This window comes from Sus scrofa, chromosome 17 (genome assembly GCF_054392235.1).
Source record: "Sus scrofa isolate SSC_HxYL_T2T_F1_AM1 chromosome 17, Sscrofa_HxYL_maternal_Yorkshire_Landrace_v2.0, whole genome shotgun sequence".
NCBI classification, from domain to species: Eukaryota; Metazoa; Chordata; class Mammalia; order Artiodactyla; family Suidae; genus Sus; species Sus scrofa.
The window spans coordinates 67,529,069-67,554,072 of record NC_139399.1 but is presented as its reverse complement, the minus strand read 5'-3'; the positions used below and the strand labels follow the sequence as shown (position 1 = coordinate 67,554,072).

General features: G+C 44.9%; 1 protein-coding gene across 5 annotated transcripts in view; it reads right to left on the bottom strand.

The window, feature by feature from the left end:
• Positions 1-25,004, bottom strand: part of PHACTR3 (phosphatase and actin regulator 3) — a 236,223-nt gene that overhangs the window by 41,212 nt on the left and 170,007 nt on the right. For all 5 annotated transcript variants that reach the window (XM_085002521.1, XM_005673064.4, NM_001110176.1 and 2 more), the window contains 1 exon segment: positions 966-1,119. In XM_085002521.1, coding sequence (XP_084858647.1) covers positions 966-1,119 — 154 coding nt within the window.

The window sequence follows — 25,004 nt, the reverse complement described above, 5'->3', positions numbered from 1 at the left end:
CTTTGTTGAGGGACCAGATGCAGGGGGATAAGTGCTTGGTGGGTCCGACAATCTCACTGCCATCGGGCTAAGAAGGTCCAAAGGGAGAAGGTCCCCAACCCCGTGGAAATCAGGGGATTCATTCAAATCCTGCCCCGCCCGAGTCTGACCCAGGTCTGGGGGGAGGCCTGTTCTGGGTTCAAAGCCACAGGTAACCACAGGCACCTTGACAGCCGTCTGGGCCGTGGGCACCCTCACCACGCGAGCCGAGCCGAGCCGAGGCAGGAGGAGGGGCTGCAAGGACCGGCCCTGGGCCTCCCCAGCCACCACCAGCCCTGGGGGTTCCTGCACCCCTACTGTGCGCCAGAGCCCTGCAATGTGCCTTCCTTACCGAATCCCCCCCAAACTCACAACGACCGGAGCGCTTTATAGATGAGAAAACTAAGACCCGGGGAGGTAAGGCCACGGGCCCACCCCCACCCCAGGGGACACTTGGCAATTACGATACACTTGGTTGTCACAGCTGGGGGGGGATGAGCATCTCCAGGGTAGAGGCCAGAGACGCTGCTAAATATCCCGCCTCGCACAGGCCACCCAATCACAGAGTCACCCAGACAGCAGCAGCGCCAAGCCCGGGAGATCCGTTCCTCCAAGTGCGGCCAGAGATCAGCAGCACCGGCAGCCCCGGGGCTTGGCCCAAACGCAGGCCTTATGAGATTTCTGTGTCCACTGCTTTCCCACTGGCCCCCAGGGGCTTTCATCCATGTCTGGGGACAGCGTAGGCTGTCACAGGGGACGTAAGGTGCGGAGGCCAGGGAGGCTGCCCAGCATCCGACAGCGCCCTGGACCGGGGCCACAGCGAAGAACCGTCTGGTCCCCAGCACTGACAGTGGTGATGGCGGGCGGGGGACGTCGCGGGGCGGGAAGGGTGTGGTGGCAGAGGGGTCTGGCCTCAGCCTCTGCCCGTGTCTACACAGGCTACTTACTTGGAGAGCTTCAGTTCAATCTGCTGCCGGATTTCCTGCCTCTCCTCGTCCGTCCTCCTGGGGAAGATGTTTCTGTCTTCTAGTTCCTGCTTGCTGGGCCGGTTCCTCAGCTTCACTGCCAACAGCTCCTTCTTGCATTTCCTCGGCAGGGTTCCTAAGAGAGCCGTTCAGAGGCAGAGAGAAAACAGGTGTCAGTGAGGCGCTGGCTGTCAGTGTAGCCCCCCACCCCCCGCTGCAGGACAGAATCTGGACCTGAACGCCAGGGGCAGGTCCAGCAGCTGTGGTGCCTCCAGCGAATGGTGGGCAATGCGCCTGCCTTCCTAAAGCCCCCCACCCGCAGCCACGCCTGCCACGGGTGGGGGATCAATTATGCATCTGGGGTCTCCAGGGACAGACCTGGTTGGCACCTATTGCCCAGGGTGACTATCAATAGGTCCATTTTTCTTTCAAAAGTGTCCACGTTCAGATCAAAAATTACAGTTAACTTTACCCATAGCGGCCCTCCCCCCGACCCTCCCTCCCGCCTCCCCCCACTGCCCCCCACCCCCCGGCCATGCGGGTCTCCTTTCGCGCCTGGAACATCCCAACTCAGGATCTCAGCACCGTGTCTTTCTATCGCCCGCCACCCTGCTCCGTTTGCACCACCGGGGCTGGCCACCTCCTGAGCCCCGCCGCTGGCCTTGAACCCTGTTCTCAACAGCCCAAGCGATTCTCCAGTCACCATCACCCGCCCTACGAATTCTCCCCTCATCTGGTCTCTTTCTCCCTCGCCAGTTGATCATTCGTCTCCTCCACTAGCCTTTGAGTCCAACAAGAGTCTGTTCTGCTGGTCCAGGAACAGTGCTGACATTGCAGGTTATCAAGGAATATGGTGAGGCTGACATTGACCTCATCTCTCCACACGCCCAGAATCAGCCAAGGGACATCAGGGCGCGTGTAAGATCTCAAGGAACGATGCTTACATTGGTTTGAGCAGAAATGGGGGTTGGCTGCATTCGCGGGCAGAGGAGGGTCATTCTCCAGGGTGCCAGGAGATGGCTCTGAGTTTTCTGAATGAGGGAGTCCCGACGTGCCCCCCCGACAACCCCGCCACCAAGTGCAGATGACAACTGGCGAGAAACTCCAAAGTATAAGGTCGGTTGCGGTTTTGCAGTGTGGGGTTTTGCCGGTTGACTAGGGGTTGGGTTTAAATTTTGGGGCCCAAACCACCACCCAACAGGGCCATGCACGCAGGTGGAGGCAAACTTCATTTCTTAAGAAAAATGACTCCCCAAGAAAGTCAATTTGTGTGAGATGCAGAATACACAGCAAGAAGTATGTCTCTAACATGCCGGTTGAGCAGGAATTTGCCATAAAGATATTAACAGTTGGACTTGGGGAGTTCCCATCGTGGCAAAGTGGTTAACGAATCTGACCAGGAACCATGAGGTTGCGGGTTCGACCCCTGCCCTTGCTCAGTGGGTTAACCATCCGGCGTTGCCGTGAGCTGTGGTGTAGGTTGCAGACGCGGCTCAGATCCCGTGTTGCTGTGGCTCTGGCGTAGGTCAGCGGCTACAAGCTCCGATTCGACCCCTAGCCTGGGAACCTCCATATGCTGTGGGAGCGGCCCAAGAAATGGCAAAAAGACCGGAAAAAAAAAAAAAAAACAGTTGGACTCAACTGAGGCTTGGATGAACCTGTTTGCTGTGTTTTATAGAGAAAGAGAAAAATAGTGACCCCCAAAACCATTTCAGCAAGGGCTCCAGCCTGATTTTGTTTTAATAGCATTCTAAACGATCAGAATGCTGTGTTTATAGAGTCATAAAAAGCTTGAAGCAGCCACATGCATTGTTCAGTTGGTCTCTCCTGCATGTTCTGGGGGAAACGGGAAGCTAAGCCGGCGTTTGGGAGTGGGTGGGGCTCTCGAAGTTCTCGGGACAAATCCCTTGTGGATGTCAAGGGTCTGATGTGTGGCGAGAGGGATTGCCATTTTCGGACGTGTGTAATAGCGTCACCATAACACTACACTGGGTGTGGTTTAATCTTTTTAGCTTTTGATAAAGAACATCCTTAAGCCCACTGCAAATGTCTCAGGCTTGCCCTTACACACTCTAATCATATTTGTTCTTAAGCGGAGAAAGATCCTTCCACCAGAGACTTCCAGAGGTAATGAGAATTCATCCCGCATGAAGCCTCTGGGCTCAGAGCAAGGAATTCTCCTCTGCTTATTAATCCAGCCTCTGTGACCACAACATGAGCACCCAGTAGGGCCACACTGAAAGCTCCTGGGGTGCTCCCATCATGGCTCAGCAGCTACAAACCCGACCAGTGTCCATGAGGATGGGGTTCGATCCCGGGTCTCGCTCAGGGGGTCAGGGATCTGGCATTGCTGTGGGCTGAGATGTAGGCCGGCAGCTGCAGTTCCAAATGGATTCCAGCCTGGGAACTTCCATATGCTGCAGGTTCAGCCCTAAAAAGCAAAAAAAAAAAAAAAAGAAAGAAAGAAAGAAAGAAAACTCCTGGGCTGTCAGTCTTCCCGAGGCATCAGGTTACTAGATTTTGCTACTTAAAAGCCAGAAAAGGACATTTCCAGACAAATAACTTAAAATGAGGGCTTTTCCATGAACTTGAACGGCACTTCTACCCACATGACAGAATTAACCTAAATGAGCACGTGACCCAGAGCACACGTCTACCACAGGCAGGATGGGTACAAGCTGAGAAACGGGGGCCAGGAAACTTCCTGTCCCCAGGGGCAGGGAGCAGACCGCCCTCTCCCCAGATGCCCCCCCAAACATGCTTTGGGCCCAGAAACCACACTTCTAAGAGTCTGCCTCCCAAAACAAAGGCGACAAGCACCCCAACACATAGTATGTTCATCCAGCCTTATTTATGAAAGGAAAAAATTAAACAGCCGGAACGGCCAACAAGACAGCCCTTGTTCACAGAAGGTGATTCTGTATCATCTGAGAATTGCGGACTAAGAAGAACGATGGTGCATACGTCACTGAGGGACAAAAAGACATTCAGGACATGTTGCTAAGAGAAGCAACTTGTAGGAAGGATGTATAAGATGCATATCAGCATACCTGTATATGTGCTTGCATCTCATATTGTAAGAATATATAGTCTTACAAAACTGGCAACAGAAATGCCAGGAATTGATTTTACTTATTAAGCTTGGTTGTCCGTACTTTATTTTTTTTATCATAAACACAGTTTCCTTGGATAAAAAGTAATTATTTAAAAAGAACGAACTGGATTCCCGCTGTGGTGTAACAGGATGGGCAGCGTCTCCAGCGCTGGGACGCAGGTTCCATGGGGCCCGGCACAGTGGGTTGAGGATGCGGCGTTGCTGTGGCTGTGGCTCCGATCTGATCCCTGACCCGGGAACTTCCATATGCCGCAGGATGCCCAAAAAAACCAAAAAAACAGAAAAGAAAAAGAAGGAACTTTGTGGAGTGAGGGTGAAGAAGTCACTGCACGATTCAACAAGGAAACTGCAAAATCATTTTGCAGAACTCTGTGAAATAACCCCAGGGCTGCAGCACAGGGAGTATTTACTCAAGAAAAAATAGGCTGAATTTCAGTAAGAAGGTGTTGCTCCGTCCAGCCGCCTGCCCCTCTCTCCAGCCCCGCGGCAGCGCTGAAGCAGTCTGCTCTCTCATGAAGACCAGGGGCCTGGAAGCCCCCAGAGGGAAGGGAACAGGCCTCTGACCTGTCACTGGAACCCTCAGGTCCCCACTGCGAGGCTGCCTGCTTTGGGTCTGACCCAGAGCTGGCCCGGCGGGAAGGGCCCTCTCCCAGGGGCGTTGCTCCAGAACGGTAACGGCGCAGGACCCTCATATTTCTTGACACCAGTCTTGCTCAATAGACCGGAGAGTTCTTTCCCGGCAAAAGCCAATAAAAAGCAATGCACAGGGCAAAAAATTCAGTCAATTAAAAGGAAGACCTTGATGTTAGCAGAGCCAGTTCAAGTGCAGCCAATGCTGGAGAGATTTTCCAGTGCACAGGGCTCAGGAGGCAGGGTGGGCAATGCTGGCTCTTCTCCCAGGACCCAGCGCAGCCCAGACAGCTGCTGACCTCAGGGCTCGGGCTCCACCTCACCAAGTGGGGGGCAGGCTCCCGGGCTCCACCCAGGCCGACCCACCAGCAAGGGTGGGACTCAGAACATCCACGCTCTTCCTTGTGAAAGGCTCCCTTCTCTCTCCCCACGCACCACACTGGCCAGCGTCCTCCCACCTCCATGGCCACATCTCAGCCGTCCGCTGGCTCTTCATCACCTCCCCTCTGGATGTGGGTGCACCCAGGACTCAGTTCTCAAACCCCTCTGTCCACACTTGCTTTCTAGGGGATCTCCAGCCCATGACACTACAAGTCCACTGCTGCGGGCTCCGAATCTCCCTCTCTAGCCATGTCCTCTCTCCTGAATCTGCACCACATCTTCTGCTCCCTTCAGGAGGTCTCCCCTAGGGTCCCCATGAGGCATCTCAAACTCAGCCCTTCCCACAACTGAGCTCCTCTTTTCCTGCTGAAGTGCCAACAGGTTAAGCGACAGAGCCAATATGCACACCCAGGGCTGACCCCGGCATCCACCCTTGGCTGTGACCTCACGGATCTGCTAAGTTCAGTAAGGCACCATCTATAATGCGCCTGTCACACACCTGGCCCCCAAGAGCAGAAACCAGGAGGCACACCCCGCTGAGCTCGCTCAGGGGAGGGAGGCAGACGTGAAAACAAGCACCTGGAATGATCTGAAACTTGTCATGTGTGTTCCTCTTGCTCATCCTCCCAACGCATCCTAATTGTCTGTTTGTGCGGCTCTTCCCTAACCGCAGTCATTATCCAAGCTCGAAACATTTTCGCGCGATGGAGGAAAACAAATCTGATGAGCTCATCCATAGAGAAGACTCTGCCTTGCTCATTCTTCCCCTGAACAAACTCGGGAAATGTCTGCTGAATTGCACACAGCAGGGAAGAGCGAATAGGCCACGTGGGGAAGGGGGCTTGAGGTCACCATCAAGGAAGGCTTCCTGGAGGAAGCAGCCTCTGAGCTGGGACCTGAAGAGAGTCCCTCCTGGGGACACGTCACATCAGAACACAGCTCCTTCCAGAGAAGGGACGTGCTCTGAGAGCTTGGCTCCAAAGCAAAAGGGGTGACTTTGATGTCTACTTCTGACGAAGACAGAGTGATACACGCTGAGTTTCCCGCCCACAAATAAAACAAACGAAAGTCAAAATATACGAGACAACAGTTTTGATGACACTGGAAAGGATGACGATCCTTGAGCCAGGACAGGTTGAGCCCTATGATCACCCAGCTTGCTGCCTCTAGTGAGTTTCTAGGCCATGGACAGGGTTGGACTTAAACCTAATGAAATCCATGATCGCATGAAGTGTGAACAGCCAGAGCATCTTAACCGAAGGCCAGGGTTCTCAGGATGGACAAAAAAGCAAGAGCAGACTGTGTGCTGTTAAAAAGCATGCGCTCGAAATAAAAAGCAGCACATCGATGAAACGTACAAGACGAGTGACGAATCAAGAGAAAGCGGAAGTGGTATTTCCGTGTCAGACCAGGTAGATTCCGGAGCAAAGATGCTTCTCGGGGACAAAGAGGGTCATTCCAAATGCCAGAGGGACACCTGCGTCGGGAAGACAGAACAACCCTAAGTGTTCACACACCTCTGAAGATGATGGAATCCAAGAAGAAGAACTCACGGAACGGAGAGAAGCAGCAGACGGAGAGAGCTGCAGCTGGCGATTTCAGACCTCTCCGTAAGTGACTGATACGACGACAGAAAACGTGCAAGGCTGAGGAAGCCGAAACAACACTACCGAGCGATGTGGTCCGATTAATAGTTAGTGGGGTGTTGTCTACCCACAAAAGAACACATGCAACATTTACCAAGACAGACCATGCTCGAGGCCATAAAACAAGTCTCAATAAATTAAACAGGACTCGAGCCATACCAAGTATGTTCTTCGACCAGAGTGGAATTACATGGGAAACCAATAACCAAAAGAGTTCTAGAAATATACCCATATAATTTGGAAACTAAAATTTTAAATTCCGAATCACCCCATCCCAAGAAGAAACCAAAAGGGAAATTAGAAAGTATTTTGAGGTAAAAAAAAAAAAATACAGCTTATAGAGTTCCTGCTGTGGCTCAGTGGTAACGACACTGATTAGTATCTATGAGGATGTGGGTTCGATCCCTGGAGCTGCTCAGTGGGTTAAGGATCCAGTGTTGCTGTGAGCTGTGGTCACAGATGTGGCTGGGTTCTGGGGTTGCTGTGGCTGTGCTGGAGGCCAGCAGCTGTAGCTCTGATTTGACCCCTAGCCTGGGAACTTGCACATGCTGCAGGTGCAGCCCTAAAAGAAAAAGAAAAAAAAAATACAGCTTATCAAAATGATGTTAGGGAAAATTTACAGCATCAAATGCCTATGTGAGAAAAAAAAGAAGACTCTCAAATCACTGACCTCAGAATCCATCTTAAGAAACTAGAAAATAAAAAGTGAATTAAAACCAACGAAGGAGAAGAGAAGAAATGTAGACCAGAGTAGAAACTGATGGAACTGAAAACAGAGGAGCAATAAAAGTGAATACTTGGAGGACAGTCGTAAGACAGATAAAACTCCAGGCAGGCTCACCGGGGAAGTAAGGAGGCAACGGTGAGAAGGGGAGGAAGAAACACACACACACACACACACACACACACACACACACACACACACACACACACACACACTACCAGTGTCAGGAAGGAGGGGCCATATCTCCATGTGATTCAACATCAACTTCCAAGACTCACTTTAGAAGAAACATGTAACTGAAATAGAACCATCTGTACTAAAGAATTACAATTTCTACTGAAAAACGCTTCCCCCGTCGAAAGAAAAAACCCCAGCCGGGCAAGATGGATGCACTGATGAATTCTATGAAGCATGTAAGATGTAAATAATTCCAATTCTATACAAATGATTTCGGAAAATTGAAAAGAAGGAAAGACGTTAAAACGCGTGTCATGAAGCTAGAATTTACCGTGATGTCAAAACCAGAGAAGATCCCGAAGATGAAGAGCCCTCGTGAATGTGGACATAACACCCTAAATAAAATTGTAGCAGATCGAGCCCAATAATTTAGAAACATGGTAACAGTCCCAACCAACTGGGAGGCAAGGCAGTTTATCATTTGAGAAGCAGTCGATGTAATTTGCCAAATTAACAAACGTTAAAAAGGAAAAAAACCATGTCATTAGACCATTCTTCCATGTACCGGGGGCTCCCTCTACCAGAGCAGACTGGCCCCAGCGGCGGGATCTGCCCGCCTGCCTCGCCAGCAACGTGAAGAGAGGGGGTTAAGTTCCCCGAGGTGGGAGCTGTCCCAGGTGCAGGGAGCGCAGAGCCCCAGGTGGCTGCCTTCGGGCTCAGAGAGGTTTGATCTCTGCCTCCGCTACAGGAACAATGCACTCAGTGCAGACAACGGATGCCCAGCAGCAGCATCGAGATGAAAAGACCCCCTTTCCCCGCCCACATCTCACCCCCAAAGGAAACCACTCCTGAGGTTCCGGCTATTTCCTTCCAGACCTATTTCTCTGCCATTAACAACTGACATTTCCAATTACAGCACCGAGGGAACACACCACGCCCAGCAGGGCGGTGAGCTGGCTCACTCACGAGCTTCGAAAGCGGACCGGAGCCAGCTCTTTCCAACAACGGCTGCACATAATCCCCGAGAGTGGACGTGGCGTAATCCCATCACCTGCGGGTCCCGGTTAAAGCTGCTTCTTGCTCTTTTAGCCAAAACCTCAGGGACTGCCCTCCTTCCTGGACTTCCCTGCACATAAACGAACACCCCCATACTCATGTGGGATGAATGCTCCATCCCTGGACGTGGGAGCATCGCTGAGCCCACGTCGCCATGTATTCTAGGTGCAGACAGGTGCTCCTCGCCCCAGTCCACCCTGGACCATCGCTGCGCCGCTGCTTCCAGAACCACAGGCTTGAGTGCCCTCTTGGGAAGAGGGAGGGACCCTCACAGGGGACCGCGTGTAAAGAGGAACAGAAGGCTGAGTGAGAGGCTCCGGAGTTAAAAATACACACAGCACGAGATCTTTTTCTCAATTAGTCACACTTTGGAATTTATCCTGAAGACAAAACTGCAGAGATGCACAAAGCCTTAGCTGCAAAGAAGCGTATCCCCATGGCGCCAATGCAGCCACACCCCCTCTGAAACTGCATGTCCAGACCAGCCATCCTAGAACCCAGGGAGGGGAGGGCCAGGGCGGGGGGCACACGAGGCTTGGAGGAGGAGGAGGAGGATGAAGGCGTGGGTGCCGCGAGAGAGAAGAGGCAGGGCAAGGATGCCCCCGCCTGGCTGCAGGGGCCCCGTGTCAAGAGCCCTGATAGCTGTCCCAGCACAAGCAGGGACACTGTGGGGCCATCTTTAACCCACCGTGGATTTTTCATTCCAGACATTATGCTTTTTAATTCTAGAATCGGCATTTGGCCCTCTTTTCTGCTTTCTGGTTCTCTGCTAAGATTCTCCATCTGTTCATTCATCCTGGTCCTTAGCGCCCAGAACATGTTCACAAGGACAGCAGGTCTATTTCGGTTTTGATCGTGGTCGTCTACTCCACGGCCAGCTCCTTACTCCCGAGGCCCGACCTTTCTGGGGGTTCAGCGTATGGTCCGGGTGCTCAGCGAGGTCTCTCCGCCGGCTGGGCCGGATCCCAGCATCCCTGGCTTCTGGCGTCACCTTCCTCCCTCACTCCTACAGGTGACCGCTGCTTAATCTCCGGGAATCCCACCTTCCCAGACACACCCAGCCCTCGGCCAGCTGAGTGTCCACCGGAACTTCTGGGGCCCTCTTCCCACAGCCCCCAGGACCTGTCCTACAAACTCCAGCTGCTTCCATGTTGCAATCTGCCTCGTGGAAGATGTGGCCACCCCTCTGCTCGGGGGCCACCTCCCTGCACCCTCTCTGGGAAGAGGCTCCAGGCAGCAAGCTGGACGGCCACTGTGGGGCTCACTCTGTGTGTCCCCTCGACTTCCCTGGTCAACAGTCCACACTGCTTGCTGCTCATCGCCCCCACACAGTGGTTTTATAGCTGGTTTAGGAGAAGGGCAGCTACCCTTGTTCTGCCCAGGCCAGAAGCAGCAGTGGCTGACCCCTTCTGTAAAGGACAGTGACCTCATAAATGCAGCCACAGACCGAGTCTTGGGGACAAGTACCCCCTCCCACCCATCACTGTCCCCCGTGCCCGACACACGGTGTGACTAATATTTTCTGGATGAACAAACGGGTGTGTGATGAGGACAGAGCGGAAAGAGGGACGGCTGTGGCTTCAGTGTCTGGAAACGTGGCGAAGACATTGAGAGTGGGGACCTCGGCAGATGGGCGGGTTTCCTGGGTTGTGGGTCAGTGGGCCCTCTACAGGGGCACAAGCAGTGGGCAGTGGACATGTAAGGCCTCAGCCTGGGTGAGCACTGGCGCCAGGGGTGAAGACTTGAGCCCGTGCACTTACACGGGGGCAGCCGTGAGGACAGTCCTGGAGAGAGAGCACAGAGCTGGGCAAGGGAGTGGCAGGGCGTGGGGCACAGCCCTGATGGGGACAGATGGCGGGGGCTTGGACGTCAGCAGCAGCAAGGCACCAAGGACTCCGGACACACAGTAGGGGCAAGAAGGGCACAGGGTGGAGGTTGCAAAGTCCCAGTTCTCAAATGCGACCTCAGGTAAGAGACACCAAAAACTTGTGCCACAGCACCACCTGCTGGAAATGAAAAGAAGCGCCTCTGCTTTCTAACCTGTTGAACTGTTAGAACCTGTGCCACAGCACCACCTGCTGGAAGAGAAAAGAAAGTCCTCTGATTTCTAACCTGTTGAACAGTTAGAACCAAGTTTAAAAAATAAAAAAGCTTTGGAGTTCCCAGCGTGGCTCAGCGACTAGTATCCATGAGGATGTGCGTTAGATCCCTGGTCTCGTTCAGTGGGTTAAACATCCAGTGTTGCTGCAAGCTGCAGCGCAGGTTGCAGATGTGGTTTGGTTCTGGTGTTGCTGTGGCCGTGGTGTAGGCTGGCAGCTACAGATCCAATTTGACCCTGAGCCTGGGAAATTCCATATGCCACAGGTGCAACTGTAAAAAGAAAAAGCTTTACCTAAAATCGAATGGTGCTCACTGCTTCAAATGCACCAGGATCAATCACAGAAACACTGTGCCACAGAAAGAAAATGACAGTTTTCTAGAAGCCAAACCTGAAGTCACGGCATAGTGTTATCAAACTGATAGAGAATTCAAAATAGCTGTCAGGAAAAAAACACAATGAGCCACAAGAAAAGCTCAGAAAGGCAGCTCAACAAATTCAAGAAGAAAACTGAAGAGCAGAAGGAATACTTTACCAAAGAAATTGAAACTCGAGAAGAGAACCAAATGGAAATTAGGGAGGTGTATAACTGAGAAAACCAGATGAAGAATACGACACAAAGTGCTGGAAATAGAGCAGACCACCTCAAACAGAATTAGTGGACTTGATGACGGACATCTGGACATCATTCAGGGAGAAGAGGTGGGAGCACATCTTTAAAAATGAGGAAACTGTGAGAACAGTATGACTTTTTAGGAAGAGCAATATTAGGATAACAGGTAGTCCAGAAGGGAAGAGACGCAAAGGGGAGCAGACCGATTGTTTAAAGAAAATCTGAGAACATCCCAACCCTGGGGAAGGAACCAGATACACAAGTTCAGGAAGCTGAGAGAACACCTAACTGCCTCAATGCAAGAAGACCGTCTCCAAGACATTATATCAAAACTGTCACAAATCAATGACAAAGTTTTTTTTTTTTTCTTTTCTTTTTAGGGCTGCACCTGTGGCATATGCAAGTTCCCAGACTCGGGGTCGATTCAGAGCTACAGCCCCAGCCTACACCACAGCCACTTACGATCTGAGCCATGTCTATGACGTCTACCACAGCTCATGGCAATGCTGGATCCTTAACCCACTGAGCAGGGCCAGGGACTGAACCTGCGTCCTCATAGATGCTAGTCAGATTTGTTACCACTGAGCCACAATGGGAACTCCAACAAAGAAAACTTTAAAGGCAGCCAAGGGAAAAGGAGGGTAATCTCTGAAGGAGCCCCTACCAGGCCATCAGCAGACTGCCCATCAGGAGCCCCACGGCCCAGGAGGGAGTAGGAAGACATTCTCCAAAGGCTGAAAGATAAAAACTGTCCATCCAGCCAAGTTATCCTTCAGGTATGAAGGAAGATAAAGGTTTTCGAAACAAACAAAAGCTGAAGGAGTCATACCTTCTGTACTAGGCCTGCCTTATAAGCCATAATGAAAGGAGCTTTTCTACCTAAAAAAAGGCAAAAGTACACAAATATTTGAGTAAAGTAGTACAGACAATATCAGAAATTGCAACTATAGATCAAAATAGGTTTTTAAACATGTACTACAGGAAAAAAGTTAAAGAGGAAAAAAAGTAGGAAAAATAACTACACTTCACTTCGGTAACAAACTCACAACCATAAAAAGGGATCATTTGAGACAATAAAAACATAAAAGGGAAGAGGAAAAGGAGGGAAATCATATAGGCAAATGAAGATAAGATGTTATCAGCAGAAAAAGGACAGTTTTATCTATGATATGTTTTAAACAAACATCATAGAAAGCATAAAGCATAAATCTGGAGCAGAGATACAAACTAATAAAAGAAGAAACCAAAAAAGTGCCAGAGAAAATCACCAAGCCAAAAGAAGAGAAACACAAAGAAAAAGAAACAGTGGCGATACAGAGCTACCAGAAAGCAAAGAAACAAACAAAATGCTTTTACTAAGTTCTCATTTATCAGTAATCACCCTAAATGTAAATTGACTGAACTCACTAATCAAAAGACACAGAGTGGCTGGCTGTGTTTAAAAAACAAACAAACAAACGAAAACAAGAACCAACTATATGCTGCCTCCAGGAGACACACCTCAACTCTAAAGACAAATATAGGATCAAAGTCGGGGCATGGAAGATGACTCTACAAGAAAATACCAGCTCGAAAGAAAGGGGATGTAGCCATATTTATATCAGACAAAACAGACTTCAAGCCCAAAAAGGCAACAGGAGACAAATACGGATATTATATAAGGAAAAAGGGGACAATTCAGCAAAAAGATATAAAAGTTATTAACAAGTATGCACCTAACACAGGAGCACCAAAATACGTGAAGCAATTATTAACTGACCTAAAGGGAGAAGTTGACAGCAACACAACAGCAGTTAACATCCCATTTACATCTCGGGACAGGTCATCCAGATGGAAAGTCAATAAGGAAGTGGCCTTAAATGAAACATTAGACTATATGGATTTTACAGATTTGTGCAGAACAGTCTATCCAAATGCAGAAGAATTCACATTCTCCCACAGTGCACATGGAACATGCTCGAGGAGAGAGGGGTCATGTACTGGGACACAAAACAAGGCAAATTTAAAAAGATTGATATCAAGCATCTTTTCTGACCACGATGTTCTGAAACAAAAACTCAACTACAAGAAGAAAGCTGGAGAAGTCACAAACACGTGGAGGCTGAACAATACGCTATTACACGACAAACAACTGGGTCACCAAAAAAAAAAAAAAAAAAAAAGAAAGAAAGAAATTAAGAAATAAAAGAATACCTGGAGACAAATGAAAATATGGCATACCAAAATTTATGAGGTACAGCAAAAGTGGTATTAAAAGGGAAATTTATAGCAATACAGGCCCACCTCAGGAAACAATGAACTATCAAATAAATAATCTAACTTTATACCTAAAGTAAACAGAAAAAAAAGAACAAAGCCCAATGTCAGTAAACGGGAGGAAATAACAAAAATTAGAGAAGAAATAACTAAATAGAGACTAAAAGATAACAGAAAAGATGAATGAAACTAAGAGCTGGTTTTTTGAAAAATAAATAAACTGACAAACCTTTAGATAGACTCATTATTAAAAAGAGAGAATGCTCTGACGAATAAACTCAGAAACGAAAGAGGAGAAATAACAATGAATATCACAGAAATGCAAAGAATTATGAGACAATACTAGGAATAGCTATACACTCAATAAATTGGGCAACCTAGAAAAAAAATGGGAAAATTCTTAGAAGCAAACAAACTTCCAAGACTGAATCATGAAGAAGTAGAAAATCTGAATACACTAATAACTAGTAAGGAAATTGACCCAATAAATAGCAACAACAACAACAACAACAAAAAGACAAAAGACAAAAAATAAATAAATAAATAAATAAAAATAAAAGGAGTTCCCGTCGTGGCGCAGTGGTTAACGAATTCGACTAGGAACCATGAGGTTGCGGGTTCGGTCCCTGCCCTTGCTCAGTGGGTTAACGATCCAGCGTTGCCGTGAGCTGTGGTGTAGGTTGCAGACACGGCTCGGATCCCGCGTTGCTGTGGCTCTGGCGTAGGCCGGTGGCTACAGCTCCGATTCAACCCCTAGCCTGGGAACCTCCATATGCCGCGGGAGCGGCCCAATAAATAGCAACAACAACAACAACAACAAAAAGACAAAAGACAAATAAATAAATAAATAACTAGTAAGGAAATTGAGAGTAATAAAAATTTCCTCTAAAAAAAAGGTCCAGGGGCATACAGCTTCATAGGTGAATCCTAGCAAATATTCAAAGATTTTATTATCTATCCTTCTCAACTCTTTCAAAAAATTGAAGAGGTTGGAATGTTTCCTAACTCATTTTACAAGGTCAACATCATTCTTATACCAAAACCAGACAACACACACACACACTCACACACACACTACAAGCCAATATCTCTGGTGAGCATAGACGCAAAAACCCTTAATGAAATATTAGCAAACTGAACACAATGATACATTAAAAAGAGCATACACCATGATCAAGTGGGTTTATTCCAGGGATGCAAGGATGGTCCAATATCCACAGAGTCAATCAATACAATATACTACATTAATAAAATGAGGGATAAAAATCATATGACCAAGCATATGACAATATTCAACAACAATTTATGATAAAAATTCAACAACAATTTATGATAAAAATTCTCAATAAAATGGGTGTGGAAGGAATGTACCTCAACCTAATAGCAATCACAGGTGACAAGCCCACAGCTAACATCATACTCAACAGTGGAAAACTGAAAGTTATCACTCTAAGATTAGGAACAAGCAAGGAGGTCCACTCTCACCACTCTTGTTCAACATAGTATTGGAAGTCCTAGCCAGATAAATTAGGTAAGAAAAAGAAATGAAAGACATTCAAATTGGAAAGGAAGAAGTAAAACTGTCACTGTTCTGCAGATGACATAATTTTATATATAGAAAGCTCCAAAGACTCCACTAAAAAACTACTCAAAATAATAAATAATTACAGAGAAGTTGCAGGGTATAAAATCAATACATTAAAATCTATTGCATTGCTATACACTAACAATAAGTTAGCAGAGAGAAAAATTTACAATTCTGTTTACAATTGCTGCAAAAAAAAAAATCTAGGAAAAAACTTAACCAAGAAAGTGAAAGACCTGTAAACTGAAAAATACAAGACATTGTGGAAATAAACTGCAGAGTCACAAAGAAATAGATACTCTGGGAGTTTCCAATGTGGCGCAGTGCAAACAAATGAGGCTAGTATCCACGAGGATGCAGGTTCAATCCCTGGCCTTGCAGTGGGTTGGGGATCCAGCATTGTGGTGAGCTGTGGTGTAGGCTGCAGATGCTGCTCAGATCCCATGTTGCTGTGGCTGTGGCATAGGCTTGCAGCTGCAGCTCCAATTCAACCCCTAGCCTAAGAACTTCCATATACTGCAAATGTGGCCCTAAAAAGGAAAAAAAAAAAAAAAAAAGAAAGGAAGAAAGAAAGATATTCTGTTCTCCAGACTTGTGGTTGCCAGAAGTAAGAGAATGAGATGGATTGGAAGTTTAGGCTTAGTAGATGCAAACTATTACATTTAGAATGGATAAGCAATGAATCCCTACTGTAGAGCACAGGGAACTATATCTAGTCTCTTGGGATAGACCATGATGGAAGGTAATATAAGAAAGGTAATGCATATATATACATATATATATGCACATGTGTATATACATACGTATGTGACTGGGTTGCTTTGCTGTACAGCAGAAATTGGCACAACATTGTAAGCCAACTATACATTAATTCAAAAAAAAGTGAAAAACAAAAAAGATAAAGATACTCTGTTCTCACTGGACTAAAAGAATTAGCATTGTTAAAAAGTCCATATTACCTAAAGTAGTGTACAGATTCAGTGTAATCCCTATCAAAATCCCAATGACACTTTTCACAGAAATAGAATCAAAAAATTTTTAAATTTATATGGAACAACAAAAGATCACACATACCTGAGAAATCAAATCTGAGAAAAAATAAAGCTGGATATATCACACTGCCTGTTTTCAAAATAGATTACAAAGCTATAGTCATCAAAACAACATGGTATTGGCAGAAAAACAGGTCCATAGATCAAAAAAAGAACAGAATTGCGAGCCCAGAAATATACCCACATACATAGACAATTTATAACCAAAGAGCAAACCTTATACTATAGAGAAAGGAAAGCTCCATTCAATAAATGGAGCTGAGAAAACTGGATAGCCACATGCAAAGAATGAAAGAAAAATCACTATCTCATACCATATACAAAAACTAACTCAAAATAGATTGGAGACTTGAACATAAGACATGTAAGCATAAAACTCCTAGAAGGAAACATAAGAAGGTTGCTCTTCTTAAATAAGTCTTAGAAATATCTTTCTGTATATGTCTCCTCAAGCATGGGAAACAAAAGCAAAAATAAACAAATAGGGCTACATCAAACTAAAAAACTTCTGCACAGCAAAGGGAACTATCAACAAAACTAAAAGACAACCTATCCAATGAGAGAAGATATGTGTTAATCATATATCCAATAGGGGTTAATATCCAAAACATATGAAGAACACATACAACCCAACAACTCCGAAACACAAAACCTGATTGAGAAAATGGGCAGAAGAGATGGGATTAAGATGACAGAATGGAAGGACTGGAGCTCACCTTCTCTCATAAAAACAACAAAATTACAACCAAATGCTGAACAACCTTCAACCAAATGGACTGGAAACTTTCAAAAAGATATCCTACTCCAGAAGACAGAGAGGTCACATCAGAAGGTAGGAGGGGTGATTATGTGATATAAGCAACCCCATCCCTCCCAGGTGGGAAGCCCACAGACTGGAAAGTAACTGTATCACAGAGACTCACCTACAGGAGTGAGAGTTCTGAACCCCATGTCAAGTCCCCATGCCTGGGGATCTGGCATTGGGAGAAAGAGCCCCCGGAGCATCTGGCATTGAAGGCCATTGGGGATTGTGCCTAGGAGCTCCAGGGGATTGTGAGAAACAGAGACCCCATTCTTGAAAGGTGCACACAGACTTTCATGTACACTGGGTCTCAGGGCAAAGCAGAGGCTCCATAGGAACCTGAGTCAGACCTGACTGTAGTTCTTGGAGGATCTCCTGGGAAAACAGGGGGTGACTGTGGCTCCTCGTGGGGGAAGGACATTGCAGGCAAAGCTCTTGGGAATATTCATCAGTGAGTGTTCCTCTAGAGGGGGCCATTTTTGGAAAATCTGGCCCCACCCATCAGCACTGAGAAGCCCCAGGACAAACAACAATCCAGGTGGGATCACAGCCCCATCCATTAGTAAATAGGCTGCCCAAAGATCCCCAGGCACACAGCCAGCCTCTAATCTCACCCAGAGACAAAGCCCCACCCACCAGAGGGATAGGAATCAGCCCCAACTACCAGTGGGCGGGTAGCAGTCCCTTCATCAGGAAGCTTACAGTAAGCCCATACCAACTTCAGCCAGAAGGGGGGCAGACACCAGAAGTAAGAGATGCTTTAACTCACTTATCTGCAAAAAGACACCACACCAAAAACCTATAAAAATGAAAATGAGCTATAGCTCAGATAAGGGAGAAAGAAAAAACCCCAGAAAAACATCTAAGTGATCTGGAGATTATCAACCTCCAGGAAAAAGACTTTAGACTGATGATGCTGAAGGTGATGCAAGACACTGGAAATAAACTGGAGGCAAAGATTGATAATTTACAGCAAACACTGAGAAAAGAAATACAAGATTTAAAACTTAAGCAAGCAGCGATGCAAAATACAATAACTGAAATAAAAAATTCATTAGAAGCAACCAACAGTAGAATATAGGAGGCAGAAGAATGAATAAGCGAGATGGAGGACAGAATAGTGGAAATTACAGATGCAGAACAGAAAAGAGAAAAAAGATTGAAAAGAAATGAAGAGAGTCTCAGAGAACTCTGGGACAACGTTAAATGCACCAACATCCACATTATAGGGGTACCAGAGGAGAAGAGAGAGAGAAAGGGACAGAAAAAATATTCCAAGAGATAGTAGCCAAAAACTTCCCTAACATGGGAAAGGAACCACTCACTCAAATCCAGGAAGTGCAACGAGTGCCACATAAAATAAACCCAAGGAGGAACACCCCAAGACACATATTAATCAAACTGATCAAAATTAAAGACAAAGAGAAAGTACTGAAAGCAGCTAGAGAAAAGAAACAAATAGCACACAAGGGAACCCCAATAAGGTTATCAGCAGATTTTTCAGCAGAAACTCTGCAGGCCAGAAGGGAGTGGCATGATATACTTAATGTGATGAAAGGAAAAAAACCTCCAACCAAGATTACTTTACGCAGCAGGTCTGTCATTCAGATTTGAAGGAGAAATCAAAAGCTTTACAGATAAGCAAAAGCTGAGAGAATTCAGCAACACTAAACCAGCTTTACATCAAATACCAAAGGAACTTCTTTAGGCAGAAAAAAAAAGGCTACAACTAGAAACAAAAATACCGCAAATGATAAGGCTCACCAGTAAAGACATATATACAGTAAAGACAGGAAATTATCCATGTACAATTACACTACCAAAATCAGAAATTGTGAGAAGAGGAGGGTACAAATGCAGGACACTGGAGATGCACTTGCAATTAAGAGGCCAACAACCTAAAACAATCTCATACACACACACACACAGACACACACACACACAGACTCCTATATCAAAACTTCAGGGTAACGGCAAACCAAAAATTTACAACTGATACACACACAAATAAGAAAAATCAACTCAAATACAACACTAAAGATAGTCATCAAACCACAAGAGGAGAGAACAGAGAAGAAAAAAGAGCAAAAAAAACAAATCCAAAGCAATTCATAAAATGGCAATAAGAACATACATATCAGTAATTACCTTAAATGTAAATGGACTAAACACCCCAACCAAAAGACATAGACTGGCTGAATAGATTAAAAAACAAGACCCATATATATGTTGTCTTCAAAAGACCCACTTCACTTCTAGGGACGTATACAAATTTAAAGTGAGAGGATGGAAGAAAATATTCCACACAAATGGGAATCGAAAGAAAGCTGGAGTAGCAATACTCAAACAAAATAGACCTTGAAATAAAGAATATTTTAAGAGACAAGGAAGGACATTACATAATGATCAAAGGGTCAATCCAAGAAGAAGATATAACAATTTTAAATATATATGCACCCAACATAGGATCATCACAATATATAAGGCAATTGCTAACAAGGAGAAATTGACAATAACACAATAACAGAGGCAGACTTTAACACCCCACTTATAGCAATGGACAGATCACCTGTATAGAAAATCAACAAGGAAACACAGCTTTAAATGATGCATTGGACCAGGTGGACTTAGTAGATATTTATAGAACATTCCATCAAAAAGCAGCAGAGTACACATTCTTCTCAAGTGCACATGCAACATTCTTTGGGATAGATCATATTCTGGGCCACAAATCAAGCCTTGATAAATTTTAAAAAATTGAAATCTTATCAATCATCTTTTTTTGACCACAATGCTATATAACTGAAAATCAACAACCAGAAAAAAAACTTCAAAAAACAGAAACATGTGGAGAATAAACAACACACTACTAAGCCACCAATGGCTCACTGAAGAAATCAAAGAAGAAATTAAAAAATACCCAGAAGCAAATGACAACAAAGATACAACAGTACAAAAGCTATGGGATGCAGCAAAAGCAGTTCTAAGAGGGAAGTTTATAGCAATAAAATCCTACCTAAAGAATCAAGGAAAAGCTCAAATAACCTAACTCTACTCCTAAAGCATCTAAAGAACAGACAAAACCCAAAGTTAGCAGAAGGAAAGTAATCATAAGTATTTGAGTAGAAATGAAAACAGTTGAAAAGATTAATGAAACTAAAATCTGGTTCTTTGAAAAGATCAACAAAATTGATAAACCCTTAGCCAGACTCATCAAGAAAAGAAGAGAGAGGACTCAAATCAATAAAATTAGAAATGAAAAAGGAGACGTTACAACAGGCATCACAAAAATACAAAGGATCATAAGAGACTACTATAAGCAACTATATGCCAATAAAATGATCAACATAGAACAAATGGACAAATTCTTAGAAAAGTACAATCTTCCAAGACTAAACTAAGACAATATAGAAAATATGAATAGATCAAACACAAGTACTGAAATTTAAACTGTGATTTAAAAACTTCCAGCAAACAAAAGTCAGGACCAGATGGCTTCACAGGCAAATTCTATCAAACATTTAGAGAAGAGCTAACACCTATCTTTCTGAAATTATTCCAAAAAATTGCAGAGGAAGGAACACTCCCAAACTCATTCTCTGAAGCTGCCATCACCCTGATACCAAAACCAGACAAGGATACCACAAAAAAAGAAAATTACAGGCCATTTTCACTGATGAACATAGATGCAAAAATCCTCAACAAAATACTATCAAACCAAATCCAACAATACATTAAAAGCATTGTACATCATGATCAAGTGGAATTTATCCCAGGAATGCAAGGATTCTTCAATCTCCGCAAATCAATCAGTGTAATACACCACATTAAAAAACTGAAGAATAAAAACCTTATGACCCTCTCAATAGATGCAGACAAAGCCTTTGACAAAATCCAACATTCTTTTTTTTTTTTTTTTTTTTTTTTTTGTCTTTTGTCTTTTTGAGGGCTGCACAGACAGCATATAGAGGTTCCCAGGCTAGGGGTCTAATTGGAGCTGCAGCTGCTAGCCTACACTACAGCGAGCAATGAGGGATCTGAGCCACGTCTGTGACTTACACCACAGCTCATGGCAACCCCGGATCCTTACCCACTGAGCAAGGTCAGAGATTGGACCTGCAACCTCATGGTTCCTAGTCAGATTTGTTTCCACTGTGCCATGATGGGAAGTTCTAATGCCCATTTCTGATAAAAACCCTTCAGAAAGTGGGCATAGAGGGAACCAACCTCAACATAATAAAGGCCATATATGACAAACCCACAGCTAACATCATTCTCAATGGTGAAAAGCTGAAAGAATTCCCACTGAAATCAGGAAGACGAGGATGTCCGCTCTTGCCACTACCCTTCAACACAGTTTTGGAAGTCCTAGCCATGGCAATCAGAGAAGAAAAAGAAATAAAAGGAATCCAAATTGGAAGGAAGAAGTAAAACTATCACTATTTGCAGATGACATGATACTATACCTAGAGAATCCTAAAGACTCTACCAGAAAACTATTAGAGCTCATCTGTGAATTTGGCAAAGCCACAGGATACAAAATTAATACACAAAAATCAACTGCATTTCCACATACTAACAACAAAATATCAGAAAGAGAAATTAGGGAAACAATTCCATTTACCACTGCATCAAAAAGAATAAAATACTTAGGAGTTCCCATTGTGGCTCGGCAGTTAATGAACCCAACTAGCATTCATGAAGATGCGCTCAGTGGGTTGAGGATCTTGCATTGCCATGAGCTGTGGTGTAGGCCACAGATGCGGTTCAGATATTGGGTGGCTGTGGCTGTGGTGTAGGCCAGCAGCTACAGCTCTGAATGGACCCCTAGCCAGGGAACCTCCATATGCTGTGGGTACGTCCCTAAAAATAGACCAAAAAACAAAACAAAATAAAATAGAATAGAATAGAATACTTAGGAATAAACCTATCTAAAGAGACAAAAGACCTGTACTCTGAAAACTATGAGACACTGATGAAAGAAATCAAAGATGACACAAATAGATGGAAAGACATACCATGCTCTTGGACTGGAAGGATCAATATCATCAAAATGACTAGAAATTAACATGCTAATTGAAGTCAGTCAGATGGTGAAACACCATCAAATACTATCACTTACATGTGGAATCTAAAAAAAGGACACAATGAACTTCTTTGCAGAACAGATACTGACTCAGACTTTGAAAAACTTATCATTTCCAAATGAGACAGGTTGGGGGGTGGGGAGAGGCGCTGCAGGTTTGGAATGGAAATGCTATAAAATTTGGTTGTGATGATCGTTGTACAACTATAAATGTAATAAAATTCATTGAGCAATTTAAAAAAAAGAAAAAATGCGCAGAAGATCTGAATAGACATTTTTCTAAAAAGACATACAGATGGCCAACAGGACCATAAAAAGATGTTCAACATCACTAATTATTAGAGAAATGCATATCAAAACCACAATAAAATATCACTTCATGCCTATCAGAATGGCTGTTATCAGAAAAGCAAGAAATAACAAATGTTGGCGAGGATGTGGAGAAAGGGAACCCTTGTGCATTGTTGGTGAGAATGTAAATTGGTGCAGCCACTATGGAAAACAATATGGAGAACCCTCAAAAAAATAAGAAGAGAACTACCATACAATCCAGCTATTCTACTCTGGTTATTTATCTGAAGAATACAAAAACACTAATTCAAAAAGATAAATGCCCTCCTGTGTTCTTCATAGTATTATTTACAGTAACCAAGATGTGTAGACAACAAATGAAGGATAAAGAAGTTGGGGTATACATATGTGTGTATACATATATAGGTATATGTACATATATATACACATGTATACACACACACACACATACACACCAGAACCTACTCAATCATACAAAAAAGGTGAAATCCTGCCATTTGGAAGGGTATGAATGGATATGGAGGATATTATGCAAAGTGAGATAAATGTGACAAAGAAAGACAAATACCATATGAAATCACTCATATGTGCAACATAAAAAACAACAACAAAAATAAACCAAACCAAACCAAAATGTAGATACAGAGAGCAGGGCAGTGGTTACCAGATGAGAATGGGGAGGAGGTAAAATGGACACAGAGGGTCAACTGCATGGTGATGGCTAGAATCTAAATTTTGGGTGGTGAGCATGCTGTAATGTAGACAGAAATAAAAATATAATGTTGTCTATGTGAAACCTATGCGTTATAAATGTTACATCCATTTAAAAGAATCACCTTAGTAAACTGTTTTTGTTTGTTTTATTGCTTTTTGGGCCACACCCACAGCATATGGAGTTTCCAAGGCTAGGGGTCAAATCGGAGCTGCAGCTGCTGACCTACACCACAGCTCATGGCAATGCCAGATCCCTAATCCACCAAGTGAGGCTGATTGAACCCACATCCGCATGATACTAGTTCGGTTCATTATCACTGAGCCACAATGGGAACTCCTCTGTAAACTGTCAATAGAGAGGAACTTCCTCACCTTGATAAAGAATATCTACAAAAACCTCTAGTTAACCTCACACGTAACGGTGAGACACTCAGCGCTTTCTTACTAAGATCAGGAACAAGGCAAGATGTCTTTCTTCTCCATCACTCCTTTTCAACATCATACTGGAAGAAGTAGTTCATGCAATAAGAGAAGAAAAGGAAATAGAAGGTAGGCAGAGTGAGAAAGAAAACATAAATATGTCTTTGCTTGCAGATGACACAAACGTCTATGTAGAAAATCCGAAGGAATCAATGAAAAACTCCCGGAACTAATTAGTGATTTACATAAAGGTTGTAGGATACAAGGTTAACATACAAAAGCCAATTGCTCTCCATTATACCAACAATAAACAAATGGAATTTGAAATTAAAAACAGGAGTTCCCTTTGCGGTGCAGCAGAAATGAATCTGCCTAGTAACCATGAAGCTGCAGGTTTGATCCCTGGCCTCGCTCAGTGGGTTAAGGATTCTGGCGTTGCTGTGAGCTGTGGTGTAGGTTGAAGATGTGGCTCAGATCCTGCGTTGCTGTGGCTGTGGTGTAGGCCAGTAACTGTAGCTCCATAGTATATGTCATGCAAATTAAAACAACAAGGGGACACCACTGCACACCTCTTAGAATGAATATGGTCAAATCCCAGAACACTGACAACTCCAGATGCTGGCGAGAATGTGGAGCCACAGGAACTGTCACGGCCGGTGGCGGGGAGGGGGGGTAAATGGTGCAGCCACTTTGGAAGACTGGATTTCTTTTACAAAACTAAATATACTCTTCCCACGTGATCCAACAATTGCCTTCTGGTATTTTCCCAATAGAGTTGAGAACTTACAGCCACACAAAAACCTGCACATGGATGTTTAGAGCAGATGTATTGGTAGTTGCCAAGACTAAGAAACAACGGAGAGGTCCTCTAATAGGTGAAGGAATGCAGAAGGTGGGGCAGGTGTCAACAGTGGGATACTAGTCTCCATCAAAAAGAAGGGAGGCGGGTGGGGGGGAGAGGAATAGGTGGAGATTAGGAGGTGCAAACCTCCAGTCAAAAAATAAATGAGTCGTGGGTCAGAAACGTGGCGTGTGGGGAATAGAGCCAATAATGATATAATTTCTCCGTATGATAGCAGAGGGGACTAGACTTACTGCGGCGATCGCTTTGAAATGCATAGACGTATCAAATGACTGTGTTGTGTAACAGGAACTAACAGAGTAGTGTAGGGCAATTATACTCCAAAGACAAACAAACGCATTGAAAAGGAGATCTGGTTTGTGGTGACCAGAGCGGGTGGTAGGGATTGGATGAAGGCAGTCAAAAGGTCCAAGCTTCCACCAACAAAACAGCCGAGCACGGGGATGTCATGAACAACGTGATCAAAACAGTTCACACTGTTGTATGTTACAT